At 53.4% G+C, this 22,913-nt stretch overlaps 1 protein-coding gene and 1 long non-coding RNA gene across 3 annotated transcripts in view; both read left to right on the forward strand.

Moving 5' to 3' along the window:
- The window catches only part of EIF2B3 (eukaryotic translation initiation factor 2B subunit gamma), a 104,825-nt gene extending 94,254 nt beyond the window's left edge, over positions 1–10,571 (forward strand). For both annotated transcript variants that reach the window (XM_075097795.1, XM_075097794.1), the window contains one exon: positions 10,355–10,571. In XM_075097795.1, the coding sequence (XP_074953896.1) occupies positions 10,355–10,407 (53 nt within the window). In that variant the 3' untranslated portion in view covers positions 10,408–10,571. The remainder of the gene's footprint in view (positions 1–10,354) is intronic.
- A 186-nt stretch (positions 10,572–10,757) lies between these two features.
- Positions 10,758–14,656, forward strand: LOC142059231 (uncharacterized). The gene is made up of 2 exons (XR_012661254.1): positions 10,758–10,837; positions 13,305–14,656. It is a non-coding gene; the product is annotated as an uncharacterized LOC142059231 (long non-coding RNA).
- The last annotated feature ends 8,257 nt before the right edge of the window (positions 14,657–22,913 follow it).

Here is a 22,913-nt window from a genome sequence, read left to right on the forward strand (position 1 = left end):
TTGTTAGTTTCATTGCCCCCCAGTCACTGAAGATTTGCACTGTTCATGATGCTCCATCCGTGTCCTCCCCTGAGCATAGAATCACAGAATCATTTACATTGGAAAAGACCTTTAAGATTATCAAGTCCAACCGTAAACCTAACACTGCCAACTCCACCACTAAACCATGTCCCTAAGTGCCACATCTATTCATCTGCTGAATCAGGTTGCATTTGGTTGTTAACCTGCAGTGTGTACCGTGAGGAGATGGGGTATAGATTAGCTAATGTTTTGGGAAATAGGAATATGTTTGATTTCTTTAGTAAATTATATCAAACAGAAATATCACCCTTTGACCTCACTCACACCTGCCTCAGTGGTCTCTTCCAGGGTGCAGATCCTAAGCTGGTTGATTTTAGCATGGAAACCATTCTTTCTTCTTGATTGTCCTTGTCATCCATGTCTGAATATTTTTCAGGGTCTGTAGATGTATTTGCAGGGAGAATAACGGAGCTGTAACCTGTGGTTCAGTTGCCTGTTCTTGTAGAGTCTGCTGCTCACTTCTCCAAAGCTTAAACCCATTTCTTAATGAGTCTGTGGGCCCTCTAGTTAAACTGTTCAGAAACACATGATTGACGTTCGCAAAGACACACTCAGGTAGATGATGAATACATCATTATGCTGAGCAAGAAAAAAAAATTAAGTCTCAGTTCATTTCCTTGCCTCAGTTTCCTAACCATTCTGGAATTTCTTTGGGCTGGGGTCAGGTTCTCCTCGGTGGTCTGGGATCTGTCTGCAAAGTTCATGACTTATTTCCTGAACTGTGGAGTCTTTCCCGCCCAGCAAGTCTCTTCTGACCTTGGCTGGTCCCATAGTAACTGGGCCCTCTCTCTTTTGCTGTGAAAGCATGCCATGACTTCCTTTCCCCTGCCCAAGACTTCCTGTATATTGTGCCAAGCTTTTGGTGTGGCCCTGTAAGTCTGTTTCCATATTCCGCCTTTCATCAAGACTTTGGCTGTGTTGTTCTGTTTGGTAACTTTTCCTTCTTCAAACTCGAGCATCCATGGCCAGGTTAGAAAAAAATAGTTCCCCTGGTTTGGAGCCACCTTTTGTTGCAAGCGGATCACACTTCAGCAGATGTAAGCAGTAGCAGCTGGCTATTGACCCTAGTCTGGGAGTTACAGGCTAGAAACTTCCTCAGCAAAGCTGCATGCACCTTCCCAGAAACATTAAAAAAATAAGAATACAGCAGCCCCTTATTCCAGAGCATCAGCCAGGATTCATCAAAGGTAGAAATATCCCTGAATCATCCTACACAGCCCCAAGCAAATCCCACAGTTGACTTTTGCTGCAGAACTGGCTGTGTGCTCCCTGCTCTGCTGTATGAGTCCTGGCCACGCTGCCCAGGTGGCTCGGGGTACAAGAGCTCTTTGAGCCAGTGGTGCACTGGCCTCCTTTCATAAACTGAACTCCAGTCCCATGAAAGGAGGATGGCAGGAGAACAGCTACCGCAAATGATAGGCAAACGTAACTCAAACCAGCTCTCATCCTTTTCCTTCTGCAGAAGAATATGGGCATATTTAGGGTGGTCCAAATGGTACAGCTGGGAGTAATGGGGTTGAATTAAACACAATTTAGGTTGGCTATCTGGAGCATTTTCCTAACGATGTGGTCTGGTAGGCTGTGGGATAATGTCCCTGGGGACATGGTGGGAGACCTCATCACTTAATAATGGGCTTGGCAAAGCTCTGGACACCTAAATAGAAGGAACACTCCAACACTGGTTACTGGGGTAGATCAGATGCAGCTCATTACTTTCAACCTGAAAAGAAAAGTTAGAGACGCAGGGGGGCCAGGTAACTGTCAGCAATGACATCCCAGTCCTGTGTTGACTTTAGCCCTGTCGCAGCACTGGCCAGAGATGGTACTTTGAAGTGACTCTTAAAGTCAAGGTATGGAGTTTTATTAAACTTCTGGATTTGCAAGCCATGCCTCCTGAGAGCCATACTATTCTCTTCCTACTGCTTTTATTACCATGCTTAGGAAACATCCACTTTCCTTCCTCTTTGATACTTTAATTTAAGGAATTTGCTAGCAGAGAATTAACAGATGGGCTTTGTGAAATCTACCTCACGCAGGTAGCAGTTTGAAAAACATGTCGGTACCTAAGAAAAAGGAGGTAATTATTAAAGGGATAGGAAATGGCAGGCAGCAGTTCTGAAAGAACTTAATTGCACAGAGCACTCAATCACTGTTTCGAAGACAGTTATTAGGATCGTGCTCCAGCCTTTTTGATGAACCTATTTTTCAAGAGGAGCTCAAAAGCAGCACACACTCATTGAAGTAGGGCTAGTGAGAGGGAGTGCGGTGACGGGCCAGTCGAGGAGTCAGATGAGCCCTGAGTCAGTGAGTTCAGTTCCCAAAGGAGTGTCTAGGCCAGATTCAGCAGGGTGTACATTATACATCTGGTATAGGTTAGCCAGGAAGAGGCATATACAGTAAAGTGGCCTAACCTTTCTTCAAAGCAACACCAAGAGCAGAGATTATAAAGATACACACATAGGATAAAACTAGCAAAATTGACACAGAACTCACTAGCATGTCCCTTGCCCTCATCTCTTTTGTCATTGAGGCAGGGATGTTCTGTGTGCATTGGATATTAAGAAGCCAACGTCTTTTGGGGACAGTTTGAGTCATTGCACACCCAAAAAGGGCATTACAGCAGTGTTGCTGCAAAGCATATGTTCAGAAAGGGAAGAAACACCAGCAGCCAGGATGCTGATGTAATCTTAGCCTGGTATCCTGGTACGTACTTAGTAGTAGCATTATCTCCATGACCAGTCTGTAGGCTCAAGACATCGCTGTGCTTGTTCTTGTGCAGTTTTTATGCCACCATATATTTTTATTTTCCTTGGTGCCCTGACACAGTCTGTTACACAACAACTGTTAACATCCTCGTTTGCACCTCCTCAGTATGAACATGGTTGGGGTTTCCTCCTATTTTACAGACACCTGAGAGACAGGGAGATTGCCCGTTCATGTGGATTGACCAGCTTAAGCGCTGAGGTTACATGTTATATGTGGCATTTCCTAGCTATTAGAGATCTGACATTTTAGCCTTAGCATGTTCTTTGTAAATTTTGGGAGGGAAGGTTCAGTCCACTGAAAAAAACCCGTTTTATTATACAGGCTGATGTTGGCCCTTGCATGGAGCATTAGCAGTGTCAGAAATTTGAACTCCCGTTGTACAGTTTTCTGCTGCTTCAGCTGATGGGAACTGATAGTAGTGGGGTAGCTCCCACTACTAGAGAGTAGTAGGGGTAGCTCCCTTGAGGGGAGCTGCATCTGCATCTGAAATGGGACAAGAGAAACTCTTTGCCAGAGGTTTCACGGATGCCCGTGGGTGTCAGCAGCCCTGAGATCCACTCCTGGTGCTGGGAGGAGAAGGGTCTAGTTACTGTAGGCTTTGCTGCTCCTGCCCCCAGCATCCGCTGTGGGCCCCAGCTGTATCACTGGTGCCCCCCTGGTCCTGACTCCTGCTTCACAGCCCCCTGCTATGGCTTTGTCTCGGGACCAGTCTCATCCCATTTGCAGCCTTCTCTTTGTTTTTCCCTCTAGTCTTTGTCCCATGCAGATTCTTGTTTTTCTCTCTTACTTGGTTATTCCCAGACACCCACCTGACTCCTCCTCTGGTCTGACCATAGCTGCTATTTCCAGTCCCCTTGCCTAACAGTCCCATGCTCCATTTCCCATCTGGCACTTGCCCCCTGACTGCTTTGAGTCAGACTGCATCCCTTTCCGTACTGCTGTCTTGCCCAAGCAGGATCATTCTGGGCACAGGAGGGAAGCGGTTCTGTGCTGAGTGCTGCACTGGTCCATAGCGCAGGGATACAATCACGGGGAAAGCCCTGCCTTCCTCCCGCACTTCCATGGTCAAGATTGCTCACTGCAGACAGAGTCTCTGGAGCTTTTAGCTGCCCTCCTGAGAACATGTGCAAACTGAGATTTTTTTTTTTCCAGAGGCTTATCACGTAGCCAAAACTGTGTGGTTTTTCACAAGAACAGAAAAAGGCACATATCCAATAAGGACTGGCTCCTGTTTCCGATCATTTTCCAAGTCCTGTTCCAAGCTTGGAGTCCTAGGACTTCTCAATGAAACAGAGTAAGATTGTTTTATTTTAATGAGGGCCAAAGAGCACATTTTTCTCTAATGTCATCCTCTGAAGGCAGGTACAGTTTATGAAACCTCCACGTATGAATGGGTGACTGCTTGTGAGGATGCTTCGGCCAGCCAAGATTGAGCAGGATAGGGACAGGAAGGAACTGAGGGACTTTCTGATGCTCTCACTTCATTCAAGTAGGGGCGAGAGCATCTGCTCTTGCAAGATGCTGAGTACCTCCTGGTGAAGTCTTCAGGAAGTGAAAACACTTAGCATGACACAAGGTCGGGATCAGAAAGCATGCTGCAGTGCAGATGGGAGGTACGAAAGCTCATGAAAAATGGACACAGGCTAAACAGTGCACACATGTCTATTGTGCACTGGGGTGCAAGATGAGCTGGAGATGATGTAGGAATGGTGTAAACTTGTAGCAAAACTGAGACATCCATAAGATTTGCTCCCTAAAGTAGTTTAACTACTCAGTGTCCGTGACAACGATATTGTTGGCAGTTAAAACAGGCATCTCTTAAATGGTTGTCATTTTTGTTTCAGTGACTATGCAGTGACTACATTTCTGACTGATCCTAATAAGCCTCTTTTCCAAGTTGTATAAAAATGTTTTATGAGTTCTGGCCTTAGCAGTGGCATAAAACTTCCCTAGAACATCCATCCGGTGATGCTTTGTCCTCCCCTCTGCTGCTGGGGACTGTCACACTTGCGCACACTGCCATTCCCAGCTGGGGAAGTTCAGGCTTCCTGAGTGAGCGGGTTAAACGAGCTGCCACATTCGCAGCGTGTTGATTGTGAAGTCTACCCATAAGGCAGCAGTTCCTAACCTTGTGGAAATATTTTTACATGCTCCACGCAGAGAAAATAACTACTTGTGCTCTGCTAGAGTTCAGCCACATGAAAGAGCCAGGAAGAACACCCCAATGGATGCTGAGAAAGGAAAGGGACCTCAACCTGCATCCAGCACAGCAGGCAGCAGTGTCTAGGCAAATATGGCATCTCTGCCACCTTAGCAGGAAGTGTGGACAGAATCTTTCAGACCGACATTTCTGAGATCCCTGCTCTCATTTGCTGTGAGGTGGTAATACCTTGTGGGAGCACATTGATCGGTACAATCCAGTCCCTTTCTTAAACACTTTGCTAGGACTTCAGGTGTGTCCCCCTCCCCAGGGAACTTGCTATCTTAGGCACATCCCCAGCTCTTGGTTTCCTTTTCCCTTGACTAACCATTCTCCTAAGACCCTGACTGATCACTGTCCCATACAGCTCTCTTTCTAGTTCCTTCACTCCCTGCCATCCATCTGCTCCAAGCCACAGTAAATTCATCTCTCTTCAGGCACTGAATTCAGTGGTGCCTTTACTATTACACTCCCAAGACACATCTATTCCCCAGATGGGTTTGAGGGCAAGTGGGTTAATACTGGTTGAACTATGAGAAAAGCCTCAGCTGAACCAGGTGAGCACCGGCACTGTGCGTTGGCAGTTGCTCAGGGTGGGTGTGAGGCAGGAGTGAGATATCTACTGCCCACCCGTTCTGGGCTGGAGGCCCCAGCTGTGGGGTAGAGCTGATCTGCCTGAAGCTACCTCCAGCCCCATTCCCAATGCCCCTGGGGTCAGTTGCACATCCCAACCCTGGGAGCAGCTGGAGCACCCACCTCATAGGGAGCATCGCTGCCGGAGACCTGCAGGCTCAGCTGACAGCTGCATAGTGGGGCTGATGCAGCGCTTGGGATAAATCTGTGAGACACTCCTGGCCTTTGGGGCCACAGCGTGGTCACCCCTGATCTCCAGTGATCACCTAAGTAAAGTGTGACTGGCGAGAGAGCAGGCCTTGACTGGAAAGCCCCACTGCTCTGTAAACACAAACAAATCAGCCCCCATCACCTGCTTCCCTTCTTTATCTCTACATGTAATTTAAAACACCCTCCAGCCTCCCAAAGTCAAGCTTCAGCTGCTTCCCATCCCCTTAAGCCCCTTTAGTTCCTCTCCCCCCCAACCTGGCTGCTTTTGCAGGGCCAACCATCACTGCAGAGACAAGTTGCTCTTCTCTCCCACTCTCTGATCCTTTCTGTCCTGGGTGAATGTGGTAGGAACCACCCACAGCGTGTTTTCGTGCATGCGTTTCTGCAGCCACCCCTCCCCCCCGCCTAGTTTTTTAAGTTAAACTATCTCTTGCTTTAAAGAGAGCAAATACACAGCAGTGGCTTTCATCACTGCTGTATAATAGAGCAGTAATTCTGTGCCAGGGACTGTTTTCTATTTTATTTTAAAGGGTTTATAAAACAGTGTATGTAATTGAGTGAGTAAACTGAACGTTTTCTGGAGCCCCTGAGGGCTGGAACTTCGTGGTGGTCCTGGGCCTAGGCCCTAACCTTTTTTTTTTCCTCTCTCTCTCTTTTTTTTTTTTCTTTTTCCCCTCCCTTTCCCCTCCTTCCCCTCCTCCTTTACAACCCAGCGTTGCCACCAGCAGCAGCAGCAGCAATCTGTCTGGGGCTAATTGAGCAAACAACAAGGAGATGCTTTCACATGGCTTTTAAAGGAATGCTCCGGCATCCCCTTTCTGTAAGCAGCTTGGCAGGAACCTGCCAGGAAGGCTGGGGAGCGCTGGGTCCCCAGCCCCCGGCCTGCTGGTGGGGTTTCTGCTGGGCTGTGCAGTCATTTCCGCCCCTCTGTTTATTTGCATTACAATTTGTTTTTAGCCAAGCACCAAAAGCTGTGCTGCTCCCCAGCTCTCTAGCTCTCCTTGCCTTGTGCGTATGTTTTTAAGGGGCTAGTGTACAGTATGTGTAAACAAATGTCTTCCAAAGCAGGAATGCATATATAATGAGTGACAAGTTTTTGATTTACGCTCAGTAAAATCTCCGCGGACACTCAGTTCAAGCACCCAGGCTGACTTCAGGCTGGGCTGCGTCAGCAAGTTGAAGCGAAGTGCTAATCAGGAGGTTGAATGTGTTGATCAGCTCTGGATTTGCTTAGCACCAGATGCTCCCAATCTGAGAAGATCTAGCTGAACATGATTTAAGGTTGCAGAGTCCAACTCTAAGGCTTTCTGAAAGTCCTTTCTCTAATCCCTCTTCTTTCTCTGTGGGCTGAATGCATCTGTAACCCTGCCAGTGTCAGATAAAAGGCAGCCTGGTAAGAAATCCCTAATGGGGAGCTGGGGAAGGAGAAGGGAGCTGAACAGCTAAGCATGTGAGGTACTTCTCCCTCCTCCCCCAGAGTTTCAGGCAGAGTTTCTGCATGAACTGAGCTTGCTGGTACCAGCCAGAGCCACTGGCAACTGGCAGCCACGGCTGATAATGAAACGCTATCTGCAGCTTGGCTCTCTGGCACACATAGTATAGTCTGAATTCCCTTCCCTCTGCAAGGAGGGCTTTGGGAAGGGAAGAGGGAAGTGGGGTGAATCCTTATCTGCCTATCGCATCCCCTGGGGGAGCGGAATTGGGCTTTGTTTCTAGCAAAACCTTTCCCTTTATCGCTTAAAAACTTTCTCGTGGATTTGAGGCAGGCACATTCATGTGTTTTCGTTTAGCCTGTACAAGGAGAAATGAGTTCGGTGATTTCACGTGAGTCTCTGAGGTAGCAGTGACATGCCAGGCAGGCTGTGTGTGCCCACTTCAGGGAATCTGGGCCACACGGATCAAGGAGGAGACAAAACAGGCAGAGGAATGGGGGATGAGGGAATGCATGCTCTGGTTTCCCTTGTGGCTTTGGCTACTCAAACTCCCTAAACTGCCTCAGTTTCCCCATCTATAAAATGGCAACGCGCCTATTTGCCCACTCTTGAAAAGCATTTTGAACTTATCAGGTGTAAAATGCAAGATATCATAAGGCGATTACAAGCATGTCAGTGCAAAATACAAATAAGGTACTGCCTCTGCAACAAAGTATGTGATGGGGCCCGCCCCAGCTCTGTACGTTTAGGGCAGTGCAGGATGCTGTCTGAAATGAAGCAAGAAGTTCCTTATTAAAAAGTATTGCTACAGATAACCTATATATAGAACCATAAATTGACATGGCTCTTTATAAGCCTAGATGAAGGCATGTTTAATCTGCAGAGGCATAACGTAATTACTCTCACTGGATGGTAGCCAGGGTCTTATTCACATCACAGAAATCAACATGATAGGTAGTCTGCTTGGAGGAGGTTCAGGAATGGAGTCACAGGAGTTGCTACAGGGCCTGTTTGAGATATATTGGGAAAGTTGTTGGGGGTGAGGAATGTTATAGCAAGAAGTGCTGCAGGTTGGATTTGAGGTACCTTGGCAAAGCTGTGTGGGGTCCAGGACGGGAGGAGAGAGGTGCTGAAGGCTGGACTTGGGGCGATTGGCAGAGCTGTGCTGGAGAGGTTGTGTGGTGCTACCTACATCACACTTGCACCTGGCACTTGTACAGTCAGTCCCTCATTTTCCTGAGCACTGCATCCACCTCTGCTCATCCTGCCCAAACTGCTGGAGATTGGGCTTCACGTTCCAACTTTGAGCTCCAAGATGTTAGCACGAGGCTGCAGGATTAATTATCAGTTGTTGCTAAATACTGCGAGCAAAGAACTAAGTGACTCTGATGCTGAAGGTGAGAAGCAGCTCCTTGGTCACCTTATTTTTGGCTTGACAGAGGGTCTCTGAAAGACGGTTGTGTGGCTAACCCAACTCTGTCCGCCAGGCTGAGGAGCCAGCAGGATCCATGTGATTGTGGGGTTGTAGTGGGAAATTATCTTACCATGGTCCAAAACTCCTTGAAGTTTATAGAGCAGTTTTTGATCAAATCTTTTCTGGAGCCATGGTTTGCATGGTGCAAAGGTAATGTCTTGAATTTTAATCCAAGGGAAGCATTGTCTTGGCCCGGCCAGTTTGGGGATTGCCAGGAATTTCTTCATTTAGCCAAAGGTGGCATCTTTGTTGTTTTGCAGCAGTCTTGCAAAATCCACTCCCCTGAGGGGAGGAGTTTTAGGTGGGTAAATAAAACACAACTCGTTATTTCCATCATCCTTGGCTATCCACCCCCACTGCTGCGTAAGGTGTAGGAGACAACACAGCCTCCATCAGGGTATCCCTGCACCTCGCAGGCCTTGATGCTTTATCCCAGGCTGCAGAGCTGATTGTTATTCCTAATGTGCAGAAGGGGAGATGGAGAGCCTAGGGGCATCGGTCAGACCACCTGAGCTCCACCTGAATAGGTGTCCAGCTCCCAGGGAGCAATTTAGATGCACCGGCTCCCCCCAGGGTACCCTGAGGACACCTACTTTGAGCACACCCAGCTTTGTGTCACGCTCTGAGGCCACATGCTTGGATTTTTTAGGCTCTGGGCTTTCAGTTGTGTGTTTTTATTATTTTGGCTTTAGATCCCTTATTTGCAGTCCTTCCCTGACAAGCTGCTTTTGCATTTTAAAGGGAAGGCTCTTTCAGTACAGTGCATTAACAGTGCTGGGGCAGGGACTGGCACGTTAATCTGTCCACTGGGGCTGTGCAGAGCTCCTGGGAACAGGGAAAGGAGTGACCTTGTAGAAATTACCCCTCCAACAAAGTTGCTCCACAGGACTCTGAGGTGGGCTGTCCACTGTTACCCTCAAAGATGATAACTGTGCTCAGGGACCTTGCTTCATGCAGAAACTTCTGGAGAGTCTCCACCCAGATTTTTTGAATCAGGAGGGAGAAGTCAGGTTTAAATTAAAAAAAAAAAAAAGAGCCCATATTTTTAAGCTGCCAGGTTTGAGGTGGGATTGCTGAGAGGATCTCACCCTGCCCTGGCGATGGCTCCCCGATGCTGAGCAGCCCCGCTCCTCCCCAGTTTCCATGCATTTTGAGGGCACACAGCGCACTTTAGGGCCAGGGTGGATTACTGATCTTTAACTTTATGTCAGATCTCCATGTTGGATGTCGATGGTTCATTGCCTCAACCTAGGTGTACACCTGTCAGCAGCAGCTGTGACTTCCGTTGGCCCTCTCTTGTTTAGTTGTGACACATACATGTGAAAACTCTTATTAGAGAAACCTCCTGATGTTTAGTCAGTTGTTTAGGCTTTTGCCATGTGTGTGGGATGCTGTCAGAGACATGCTGGAGTCCAAAGAAAGGCAGCGAATCCGTGTTCGAGTTCCCCAGAATCTGCTTTTCTCATTTGTTTTAAAGTTGCAGATTTGAAAAATGCAAGGTCTGAAGCACTGCTGCAAAACTCAATTCCTCTTCTTTTCCTCCCTCTCTCTTTTCAGCCAAACATGTTAATGAAGTCATTGTGGGCACCGAACAGCTGATGGAGATATAACCCGAGTAGGTTTTAAAGATGATTTTATGGAAGCCAGCAGCAGAACCAGATGTTCAAGCACCGTAAGATCATCCGTACGGATCAGTACTGGCACAGTTTACCCTGTCATTGCTCCTTTCCTGTTAAGCTTTATATTTATGTCTTAATAAAGAAGTATTTACAGAGCGGTGTGTCCATGAGCCCCTCCCCCCCCTCATTGGGATGCACGCGGGTTTGTGCCGGGTAATATCGGTTCCTGCACACCCAGCGAACGCACTGTACTTTTCCAGCAGAAGGGAGAGCGGGGACCACACAGACTGTGCCCACTCCAAAGAATGACTTAGCTGCCCTCCCTGCGATGTAAGCCACGTCCTTGCAGTCCTGCACCACCGTCCCCGAGCCTGGGAGAAACTACTTGGGATGCTGCTTGTGCATCTCATCAACACAGCAGGTGGGCAGTGAAACACACCGGTAACACAGGCTGCTCTTTGCAGCCCAGCAGCTTCGCCAGCCTCCTCCTCCTCTCTCTCTCACATGATGTTGCCCCATAGCACAGAATTGTTTAATCTGCGCCTTTTCTATTCTGTAATGCAGTTGAGGAGTTTGGCACCCATTTCCATCAGGGCTGAGTTTGGTCCATTACTTTGAAACCCTGCCCAAGAGCAAGTACGCGAGAGGGCTGGAGGGACGGGGGAGTGTGGAGTGTGGAAGTGGGGTGTGAGCGGTGGGTGCTCTCTGCCTTATTTTGATGGTTCTTTTGTTTGTCAGCCGCCGTTCCTAATCCCTCACAAGAGGTCCCTCCCCACATCTAGGTCGTCTGTGGATGACGATACCTACGTCTGTGAGATGAGTCGAGCACGCTAATGCGAAATGCACAGCCTTGTGGTCAGGGGTTGTGCCAGGATTGTAAAGCACCTGGACGGGATTGAAACACAAGCTGTTCTTTAACATTTATAAATTGGACACAAGTTCCTACCTAAAAGCTGTTTATTAGAATCTAGTATGATTCAATGGGACATTTATCTGCCCCAGCAGTTTGACATCCAGAGGTGCTTACAGCAACCAGCTGGGATGATATTTCATTAACTGAAGTGATAAATGTGTGTTCCATGGGCATTGGTGTCCCCTGAGGAAAATTACCATTTCCTAGCTAATTTGACAGGAGAGAGATTATAATCCAGACATTCCCCAAGTTTCATAAACAAAATCCGACCTCTAAAGGACCAAACTGGAATGGAAAGTATGGGATGAGCTTCAAGGCCTGCAGAAAGAAGAAACGTGTTGCAGTTCAGCTCCAACTTTGTGCTAGAGGTTTTGCCTTGCGTATGTGTGCAAACATGTTCCTGAGGTACGAAGCCTTTTTCATCCAAGGATCGCAGAGGCTTTACAAAGGTTAATTAAAGAGAGTTCTTGTCTCTGTGTGCGGCGAGGGAGCGAGGCATCCATTTTGGGTGTGTAGAAGCAGAGTGGAGCGTAATTACCTGGCTTTGCATTTTACCAGAAGGCTGTGGCAAAGCCAGGGGAGGTCTGCAGGGACTTTGATTCCCAGTCCTGTTGCTTAAACACAAAGCCTTCTCCCTCTCCATTTTTAGGATACATCTTAACTTCTGAAAAGTCTGCATCCCCTTACTTAACAGCTACAGCTTTACCTCCTTGTGCCTTAATTACATGTTAAACACTCAGTCCTTTTGTTTAGCTAATTTAAGAAGAGGGTGGGGGGCTCTTTACTGTGTCGGTTAGAATTTAGCATTAATTTAGTGTTCTCTGACACTTGAAAACCTGGCCGGGATTTGAGGCGTTTTCTTTTCCTTTTTGCCTTTTACGACCTGCAGGTGTTTGGTGTGAGATAAAAGTAGATCCCAAAGTGAGATTTCACAGCACAAATTATCAAAGTGAAGATTCACTCTTGATGTAGTCTACGTGTGTGGCAGTAATTATGAAAAATAATTCGGGATAATAGGGCCTTCAGGAAGCCCAAGGCGGGCACTGGGAGGTTAACCCTTCCTCATCTAATCTGGTTTCCACACTGCCGTCATCATCAGGTGAGCAGATGATGGGTTGAGCAAGGCAACTTTACAAACTGAGTGATAAACGTTACGGTCTTCAAAAAATATTGGGGAGGCAACCGCGGAAAGGAAGCTCTGTTCCCAGGAAGTTTTGGACGTGACTGCTTGATCCTAGGTCATACAGACCTTCGGGAAGGTGTTACTGGTATGGGCTCTCACCAGCTTTGAGGAACAGGTCACCTCAGACAGCAAGTAAGTCTCCTCGCTTTGCTGCTCTGTCACAGCCAGGCAGCTGAGCATTGCAGCCCGTGCCCGTCACGGTGCTGTTAGCACCAAGGCGGTGCTTTATAGTCAACGTTTCTCTGAAAAGATGGAGCTTCCCAGCTCTGTAGGCACTGGTGCTTCCTGGACAGGCTTGTCCTGAACATTTCTTTGGCAGAGGTACAGCTGGGGTTGATGTGAGAAGGTTGGCATGTCATGTGCTGCATCTGCACAGAGTAAAGCAGAGGCTGCTGTGATGCCTAGCAAGGTCCCCAGCACTTCCAGCTCCTGGGTTTCACTGAGCAGTGTCCTGCCAGCAGCTCCTAAAAGGCTTTTTGTGTGACCAGTGCAGCAGGTTGGCACAGCTGCAGAGCCCAGTGGCAGTGTGCGCACACACCTGGCCTGTACTTCTTCCTGTGAGTTCTTCACCCTAGCACACCGTGACCGGGGCACCTGAAGCTTTGCCCCCTTGCCCAGGCTCCTGTGAGAGGTAGGCTCTGCTTGCAGCAGCTCTGCAGCGAGGTCCTTCCCGGGATATTGGCAGCCAAGCCCATTTGCAAGACCCAGATTTGGGAAAAGCATTTGTTGGGCTGTTACAGATACCCAGAGCTGTGGCTCTCCTCCCTCAGCCATTCGTGCTTGCTTTTGTAGGTGACTTGCAATCTTCCAGGAAGCAGCAGCTCACCTGATCCCTTCTGCAGTCAAACCAAAGCCGATGGTTCCCATCTTCCTGGCAGCCTTGGAGTGGAGCCACAAGAGAAGGAGGCGAGCAGCCAGCCATTCCCGGGGACAGCGGACTCCCCACCCCAGTGGTTTTCAAAGGGACACAAATCCTTCTTTGCACCAGGCTTTGGGCTCACTTTTGGGACAGTTTTTTGGCTTGTGGACAGGAAGGGGAGAGGAGCGCCAGGCTGAGCGGTCATATGGCCTCAAGTCCCCAGGTGTGGGTCCCCCATCACCTGTCAGGGTGACACTGTGTGTACAGCCCTAGCAATAATACTCTCCTGAACCCCTTGGAGCTGGGCATCACTTTTACTGCCTCCAGTCCCCAAGTTTTATCATGCAGAGCCATGTTGCTCCTGCTGGCTTCCCTGCTGGCTTCTGCACCTGCTTTCCTTCCTCTGGCTGCCTGGAAGGAGTGGTTTTCACCATGCCCTGCCCATGCTTTGGACTTTGCTGGTGGGACCTTCTCATCCTGGGAGATGAGAATTTTCCTTATACCCCCCTGCAGGGCTGGGGAACATCTGTGTTTTCAGGAGGTGCTTTGCTGCCTCTACGCTGGCCCAAGTGCAGCAAGGGCCAGTGGCTGTTCTGGCCCCTGCCCTGGTGTCCTGCAGGGGCAGGGTTAGATCGAGCCCCAGGTGGGGCTCACAGAGGAGTCACCTGTGCCAGCAGTGATGGTGTGACAACTGCATGTTGCACAGTGCACGGTGTAACCTGCTCCCTGGGTACCACCGGTCCTGGGACACTGCAGTGGCCGTCGGTGCTGCCCTCCTGTCACACCTGGCCGTTCCTGTGGCCTTTGGTCACCTGTTTTAAAGCACTGAAGGTGGCAGCAGGCAACTGGGGCTGGGTCTGTTGGCATTACAGGCTGCCCGCCATGCCCTGTCCCAGTCCCCCCAGTGCCATGGTGGGAGCCAAGGGCACAGGGCCATTCTTGCCGGGCAACCCGCAGGGTTAATCGGGCACATGGAGGTGCCCTCACCAGGGCCGAGCACCCAGCAAACCCCCGAGGATCTCTGCAGCAGCCAGCCCACGGAGGCTCGCTCACTTTCAGCTGGGCGGCTGATTTCTGGATCCTGTCGGTTTTCACTCCATCTCCCAGGAGCCAAGGTCCACAGACGCGCCTGTGCCTCCCAGACGGGCCGGCAGACGAGAACTTCCTTCCAGGACCTATAGACAGACATTTTATATACGTTAAAATACATGTGTATATAAATATGGAACCAAGAGCTTGGGAGAGCTTGAGTCTAAATAAACTTGTATGTTTAAGGCTTTTAAAATGCTAATGCTGAATTTCAGGGGAGGGGGGATGCAAAGGGATTGTTGGACTGAGCACCAAGACAGCTGATGAGCTTGGATCGGTGCCTTTACAATTCAAGGAAAAATGGGATAGTTTGGGAAGGAAAAAGGGATTTTCTTGTTTTTGTTTTTAGTAGGAAATAAAAGAAGCTGCCTTCTTATTTGCCTCCCTCCCCCAGCGCCGGAGCAGCGAGCGACTGGTGTTGTATGCATAAGCTATTCCTTTGTGCAACATCTAAATGGTTAATTGTGTTTGAGGAAGATGTACGGGCGAATGGAGGGACCACCCAGCAAGAGACAGACAAGAAAGAGCGATCTCTGAAATGTTTAACCAGAGAGAGAGCAAAGTTGTTTAAAAATATTTAATTTACAACATTCCACACTACTGATTATAAATTGGCCGTCCAAAAACACTGCTGCATGCAGGGAGGGATCCAGGCAGCATGAAACAAATTCTTGTGATTGTTTTTCCTATCTTCCTCCCTCCTTTCGTTGGGGATTTTAACCCCGCGGCCAGCGGGATGTGGGTCGCCCCCGGCAGGGAAGGTGGTGACTGACCGCTGTCCCCCAGGACCACGGTCTCTGGTGTGAACACCTGTGCCCAGGGCTGGGGTGCAGCTGCCTGTCGACACAGGGAGAGCTGGAAGGGGTGGTGAGGAACAACTGACTGGCAATGCCGGTGGTGTTGATGGGCACATTTGAGGTGGCCAGTGAGTAAAGGTCCTGCAGCCCCTTCCCTCTGGTTTTCACCCCAGCACTGGGATTTCCCCAAAGCGTCTGGCTGTGCTCCCGGGCAAGGAAAGCCGGGAATCCCCCGGCGATGGGTTGGGAGACTTGGGGAGCCAAACCCAGCTGGGCTGCGCCACCCATGAGAGGTCCTTCACCACCGTGATTGTGACTTCTCTTCAGGTCGGCGTCGCTCGGCTGCGCTGCCCAGCCATTCCCAGGGGTGCCGGGAAGGAGCCGGGACCTGGGCCCTCGCAGGGTCGTTGAGCAACAGCGGCATCTCCCCCCCGCTCAGGGCTTTTTGCAAAGGGGACGGTTGGTGCCAGATGCCGGGAAGAGGGGATTTGGCTGCGCTCTGCTCACGGCCGCCACTGATCCGTGGCTGGCTTTGACAGACCCGGCCGCCCCGGTTCTGCTCCCGCCATGTGAGGGGCTGGAGCTGCTCTGCAAGGAGGGACGGTTCCCCTGGGGGGGTGGCAGGGCCTTCTCCCCCATCACCTGGCGAATCACTCTGCTCCCTCCACAATGACCTTTCCAACCTTCATAGCCCCTGTTCCCCCTGTGGGGAGGGAGATCAGGGAAAACAGGCTCCTGGGCTCCTTACTGTGCTGCCCCAGGGAGACTGGGCAGGTGAAGGATGCACGTGGTGGGGGTCAGCCTCTTCTTCCCCAGCCACCGCCAACCCAGCCAACAGCCACCCTCATGGATGTCACCCGTGGGGTTGGAGAGCCACCATGCCCCGAGGGTGCCAGGGAAGGGGGGAGATGCACAGCCCCCTGGCTGGGGACCCCACACTGCAGAGGGGATGTGAGTGGACCTGAGGGACAGGGGATGTAAGAGGAGCCAAGACCTGAAAGCAGTGGCTGCTCTCGCTGCAGATCCCTCCTTGGCATCTCCTTGCAGATCCTCCCTTGGAGAGAGAAAGCCCAGGTGCTTTCACAGCCCTGCTGCCCCAGGACCCCAGCCATGCAGCCAACCCCCCGGGAGCCCTGGGGAGCCCCAGCCAGCGGGGAGGGCAGGGGTCTCACCTGCTTCTGCTAGCTGGCAAGAAGGGGGCACAGGGAGGGCTGCGGGGCTCTTTGCCGGGGATTGCCGCAAGTTTCCTAACTCCTAATCAGCCGGGAAGCCTTGCCGGCCACCTGGGCGCTTCCTCGCGTGCAGCGAAGGCCTGTGACAGCCCGAGGAGCTGGGGTGGGTTTGGCTGCTTGCCCCGGTGGCGAGCTCGACTCTCGGTGGCTGAACCACTCCAGGCCCTGCCAGCCCCAGCCGGTGCCGGGAGCGAGAGCAGAGACAAAAGAGCTTGTGTCCGCCTGCCAGCAGCCGGCCCCGCCGAGCGGCCGCCCGCCCAATTAAACCGTGCCCACTTCCCATGCGGCAGGGGCGCCCGGCGGGCTCACTGGCCCCCTCCCACCACCCACCATCCCCGGGGGACCCCCACCCTGTGGGGCCTCCCTGCAGGCACTGGCGTTTCAGCAGCCCTTGCCGGGCGCAAATATGCTCCCTCAGTCCCACAGCGAGGGCATCTCCAGCAGCTCATGCTCGGGGATGGCTCACCCCATCCCCAAGCATCTCCTGCTCCCCCCCTTTCCTCACACCCCAGGGTTCACAGCACCCACCAGCACAGGCAGCAGTGTGCTGAGCATCCCTCCGCGCTCCTGCTGCCCCCAAGGGCCGGGTCAGGATGAGACCTGGCAGCAGCAGCCGCCGCTGTGGTGGGAGCATCCCCATGCCCCATCCTGACCCGTGGGGCTGGTGTCACATCCACTTAGCCGGCTCCAAAAATCCCTCGCCCTGACACCTTGTTAAATACCCACCAGGGGTCACAGTTCCTGGGTTTCTTTTTCCTGCTTTTCCTTTACCCCGCTGCGACGTTTCGGTTGGCAGGAGCTCCTCTCCCTGCTATTAGGTATCTTTCGGGGAACAAGAAACCTAGATCACTTACAAATTAATTTGGAGTTAAACCTACAGAAAATGAGAAACATGCTGCTTTGCAGGAGAGAGCGCTTGGCCAGCGATCAAGAAAAATACATCCAAACCGCCCGATGCGGCGCGCTCGGCGGCGGCCAGGGATGGGGGCTGCGCGCTCAAGGTAGCTGTCGGCTGCATTCAGGCGCGTTGTAATGGGGCTGCGGCCTTTCCTCCCAATTAAAACTGTAGCAAACGAACAAAAGGGAGAACCTGCTCCCTGGTGCACAAGGGGATGTGCAAGGGGATGTGGGGAAGGCTGGGGTGGGGAGGGAGGAAGTGTCGGATGCAATGCCACGGCACAGGGTTCTGCCTGCCCTGGTGCCTTCGCCAGCGGGGATGGGGACCAGCCGCAGGCACAGCTCACCCCACAGCATATGGATGTCTTCGCACCAGCATTTCCCCATCACCATGTCCCCTGGGCTGCAGCAGTTTGCGCCAGTGCTGGTCCCCAAGGGGGGGGACCCCATGTCCCCTCACCCCTTGGCGCCTTGTTGGCCACACGGCAGCCCCTCTGGCCAGCAAGGCACTGAGGAGTGAGGGAACGTGGGGCAATGCAGGGGACCCCAAGCCCCCTGGCAGGTGGGTGGGTGGAGGTGGGTGAGAACAGCCCCCCCCGTGCCAGGCACTCCCGGGAGGGTCGCGGGCGCGGGGCTGGTCGCCGCCACGCATTGTGTCTGCGGCGCGAGCGGCTGTGCCGGGAGGGGGCCGCGCGGGGGAGGCCGGGGCGGCGGAAGAGCAGTGATAAGATAAAAGGTCTGCTTTCCCATGCCGAGGAGCCGGGGGGGCACGGGGCGAGCGCCGAGGCCACCCAGGTTTCAAGCGCTCGGCCTCGGCGCCTGACCCCGGCACATTCAGAGAGCACTTCCTAAATTTGTCTCCTGTGTTCCTGACTCACAAGCAATTTCCTCACCCATAAAACGGCATCAGCATGAAAGGACTGGCCGGGACACCAATTACTTGTCACCATTTTACCACCCCACTGCTCACCGGTTTGCAGCCCCCAGTGCTGGCTGGCCAGGATCTGCCCCCCACCCATGCAGCCGGGGGGACGGGGCGGTCACGGTCCCCTGGGCCATGGAGAAGGTATCCTAGGCAGAGGGATCACCATTGCAGAACCATGCAGAACCATGGCAGAACAGACCTGGGTCTCTGGTGCTCCTGGGTGTCTTGAAGGCATCTCCCAGCCCAGACTGCAATCAGGGAAAGATTGAGCATTGCCAGGTCCCTCAGCCCCATGCTGATGTTGTCCCTTTGCTGGCGTTGTCTCTGTGGTATTAAAGATGCCCCTGTGTGGCTGTATGGGAGGGAACAAGGCCCCATCATCACTGCCACGGTGGCACCGGGCTCATTGCTGAGCTTGACCAATGGCCCTGCCATGGGGCACACGGACCCATGCTGGCACAGGGCATTGCCATCCAGGTGCCTTCATGCCCTGCCTTGTCCCCACTCCCTGTGCCTCTGTGCCACCTCACCTGTCTCCCCCTGCCCCGGTCCCCAGAGCTGCCTCCAGCGTTGGCACATCTTCAGCTGCTCCCATGTCCAGGGGATGGGGCTGGGCTGGTGCAGAGGGGCTGGGAGTTGTGGGGGTCTCAGGAGGCTTTGAGCACAGCCAGGACCCCCGGAAAGACCCTGTCCACTACATCCCTGGGAGCGGGGTGATGCTGTGTGCCTGCGGCCACAGCCTGACCTTCTCCAGCAGCGATCACCCACCCTCCCCACAGCAAATCACTCCCAGCTTCATGCTGGGAGCCGGTGAGGTTTGCCCGGGGCCCAGCGAGCACCACAGCGGCTGCTAAATGGGTTTTATGGTGGGATTTAAGGACTTTTCTGCTGGGTAATTGATTTGCCCAGGCAGTAAAAGATCAAGGCAGGGGCTCAGTCGGTGGCTCCTGGCATCTGCCCACCGAGCAGGCTGGGGTTCGGGTGGCTCTGGGCATGGCCAGGGCCAGGGGTCCCCAATGCCATGATGCACAGCATGGGGTGCCGTGGCCCCGCAGAGATGGGGCAAGCGCTGCAGCTCCACCCAGGAGCCCCCTTGCAGCCCCCGCCCTCCCTGCATCCTTGCACCCCCCTCCCCAACCCCACCACAAAACAGCCCCCAAAGGAGACAAAAGGGGCTGTTTGGGGACCTGCCACCTGCTAGTCCCCATCCTACAATACCGCAGTAAAGAGGCACCAAACAAAGGCCTTAAAATCCTAAAGGGGCCCATTCATTAGGGTGACAAAGGGGGAAAGAACTACATTATCATAATTAATCCCGGTGCTGGCGGTGGGTGGCAGGGCCCTCTGTCTTCCAAGGTGGTGTGGGGACGGCCGGTGTCACCACGTCCACACGCTATTGTGCGCTGTGGCCTTGCGGAGCTTAGGCGGTTTTTAAGCTCTGTAAACACTGCAGGACCCCCCCATGGCTGCCGGGGATGCCGTCCTCCCCCCCCAGCCCCTCCCCAGCCCTGTTTGTCTGCTTGCTGCAGACCCCCCCCAAAATCCCCAGGGCTGGGCTGGGTCCATCCATGCCCCCTCGGTGCACCTGCCCCCAGAACTGTGGCAGGCTGGGGAAAAGGCCGGACCCCTGGGTCCTGCTGGTCGTGCTGGGCTGGGGGCTTGCGGGACATCTCCCCTGTGCTGTGTTCCATGGAGAATTACCCCAGGTGGGATGTGGCAGGGCTCCATCTGCTCTCTCTCCAGGGCTTTCCCTGGCCTCAGAGATGGGGCTTTATCCCTTCCTGGCTATCTCAGCCCTATCTGGGGGGACCAGGTGAACTCTGACTTGGGGACCAGGCTCTCCTTCCCTCACTTCAGCCTCCTGCTGTTGGGGAGGCACAGGGAAGCTGAAGCATGCTGCAAACATAGAGATCCGCAGGGATTTCAAGGGATGTTAATGCCCCATCTCTAATCCCCTGTGGTGGATGCTGCCTCCCTTCTGCATCCCTTGGGACACACATGGCGCTGGTTGAGGCAGGGGGCACCCCAACACCGCCCATCCATCCGGGGGGGCCTTCCCTGCACCTCCACCTCTCCGGCCACCCTGATGGGGTCCCAGCGCTGGGCGCTCTGCAGCCCCAGGGTCCCTGGGAGCCCATGCCTGACTCGGGGCCGCAGCCAGGCGGGCTGTGCCGGCACTTGGGAGAAGACCATCTGGTTTCCAACTAACAAACGCCCGGCACTGGCTCCCGGCAGAGGATTTGCTGCTGCGGTGGCGGCTGTTTACAGCGTGCCGAGGCTCTGGCACGTCCCCACCAAGTCCCTTCTGCTTTCCCCCTTGGCCGCAGGGCTCTGGGGCTGCATCGCGACCATGCAAAGCCCGGCTCCACGCCCCAGCCCCTGCCAGGCCTCTGCTTGCCCAGAGGTTGCCGCTGCCCGCCGAGGCTGTTGTCCCAGGCTGCCTGTCCCCAAGGAGTGCCTGCTGTGGCGTGGCTCCTGCCTGCAGGGATTTTCCCATCCCCTTTGCTCGCTGGGGTGGGACGCGCAGTATGGGGACAGGGGACAGGGTGGGCTCCTCGGCCACCCCATCCCCTCTCCAGGCGCTCGGTGGGTGCGGTGCCCTGGGCCCCCTGGCTCCTGCCACATCCTGCCAGCTTCCCCTGGCATCTCCCTGTGGTGGGGGCGAGGGGCAAGGGTGGCAGGGCCGTTGGGTGGCCCTGGCACAGGGGCAAAACCCTGGGCCCCCACCTCACACCCATGGCTCTCACAGCCACCAGTGCCGCAGAAACACTGCGCAGGGTGGGGGCTGCGTAGAGCCATTTGCCTTTAATTGAATTTATTTGTTACAACCCCAAACAATGTAAAGCAGGCTTCTCCCAGGCTCCAGCTGCCTGCCTGCCCATTAAAATACCATCTAGAACAGCAAATCCCCCCTCCCGCCTTGATATAAAACAGCCGGTCAGAAAGAAGTGGCAAGCAAAGTTTCCCTCCACACAAGCCGATCCCCTGCTCCCCGTCCTGCTTCCCCAAGGCCAGTGGCCCACAGGGCTCCAAGTCCCCTTCCTGGGTGGCTCCAGGGGAAATAAGGGTCCTGCAGAGAGACCCAAAGCCCCTAGCTCAGAGCAGACCCATCTAGAGCCCATCGCTGCTGTGTCAGGGCAAGGCCAGGCTGAGCCCCGTCCTGCCCACAAGTGTTTTCCAGTTGAGTTTTCACTCCCCGTTAGCAGGGCAGGGTTGGCCCTGTCGCTGGGGTTTTCGCCCCCCCTGCAGAGCTTGGGATCCCCAAGCTGCTTCTCTGCTGAGCCCCACACCCTCAGCCAGGCGCTGGCAGATGCCATGGGGGCCTCCGTTGGCCATCCCATGGCTTTTCCAAGGACATCAATGCCGTTTCCCTGTCCGCAGGGTACCAGTGGGAGAGCCCCAGGTGGACACCGATGGTCACAGATAGGAAGAGGATGGAGAACCAGGGAGACGAGGACAACTTAGGTTTTTAAAAATAAGTTTATAAAAAGCAACAGCTGCCCAGCAGTAGTGCGGGTCCACCGGGGAAGAGGAATGGCGGAGCTGTTAATAGCAATCAGGCAGCAGAAGTGCTGAATAGCCATTTCCCTTCTGTATTTGGGGACACGCCAGATGCTACAGGCCTATCACTGGACAAGGGAGAAACCCTTTACGTGCCACTAAGGTCCAGGAGAGCTCGGTGGCAGCGGGTCGGGCTGGCAGGGACCATGGCCGGGGGGCCCGGAGGAGATGACTGGAAACTCAGTTTATTTATGGGGGCTTCCCCCATTTTTGGCCAGTAAGAGGACACCAAGATGAGCATGACCATGATTGCTCTGGGGGACCAGGGTGGGCGGTGGGGATGGGGATGCACACGGGGTGGGTGCTGCTCCATGGGGGTTTACCGATGCCCCTGGGTGCCCTCAGCAGCTCCCCGGGACACCGTTCTCAGTGGGAGCAGCACCAGGTCTGTCTGATAAAGACCTGAGAAGGGTGTAAAATGAGCAGAGAAATGATCCTGATTATCCTACAAATTATTGGTGGCATTTACCCCTGGACCTTTTGCCAGCCCCCTTCCCCATGGATGGGCATTCTGTGCCCCGCTGCCTCCAGCCCTGGGGTGTTGGGCTTGGCTCCCCAGGGCAGGGGATGGGGCAGCACTCGTGGACACACCTGAAGAGTGGGGTGTCTTCCTGCCCCCCACCGTGGCCCTGGGGAAATATCTGGCCCTTGGGGAAGGCAACCAGCACTGGGGGTGGGGGGACACCCTGCTTTTGGGGGGGGGGGGGTGGTTTGTTCTTGGGAAAAGGCATGGGGGGGGAATACCTGGTCCTTTGGGGGGGGACACCTGGCCTTTGAAGGGGGGGTGGCCAACCCTTGGGGTGGATACAGGGGAGATGTACAGCCACTGGGAGGGGGCTGCCTATCCCTTAGGATGGGGGGGGCTTGAGGGGTGGGTGTAGGGGGATATTCAGCCCTTAGGAGGGCTGCCTCTCCCTCGGGAAGTGGTTATGGGAAGGCACCTGGCCCTGGAGGGGATACCTGGCCCTTGGGGTGGCTACAGGTGGGGTCTGCCCAGCACTAGGGAGGGGGCTTTGGGGGTAATGCCTGGACAAGGAGGGG

This window comes from Phalacrocorax aristotelis, chromosome 6, assembly GCF_949628215.1.
Source record: "Phalacrocorax aristotelis chromosome 6, bGulAri2.1, whole genome shotgun sequence".
Classification (NCBI taxonomy): Eukaryota; Metazoa; Chordata; class Aves; order Suliformes; family Phalacrocoracidae; genus Phalacrocorax; species Phalacrocorax aristotelis.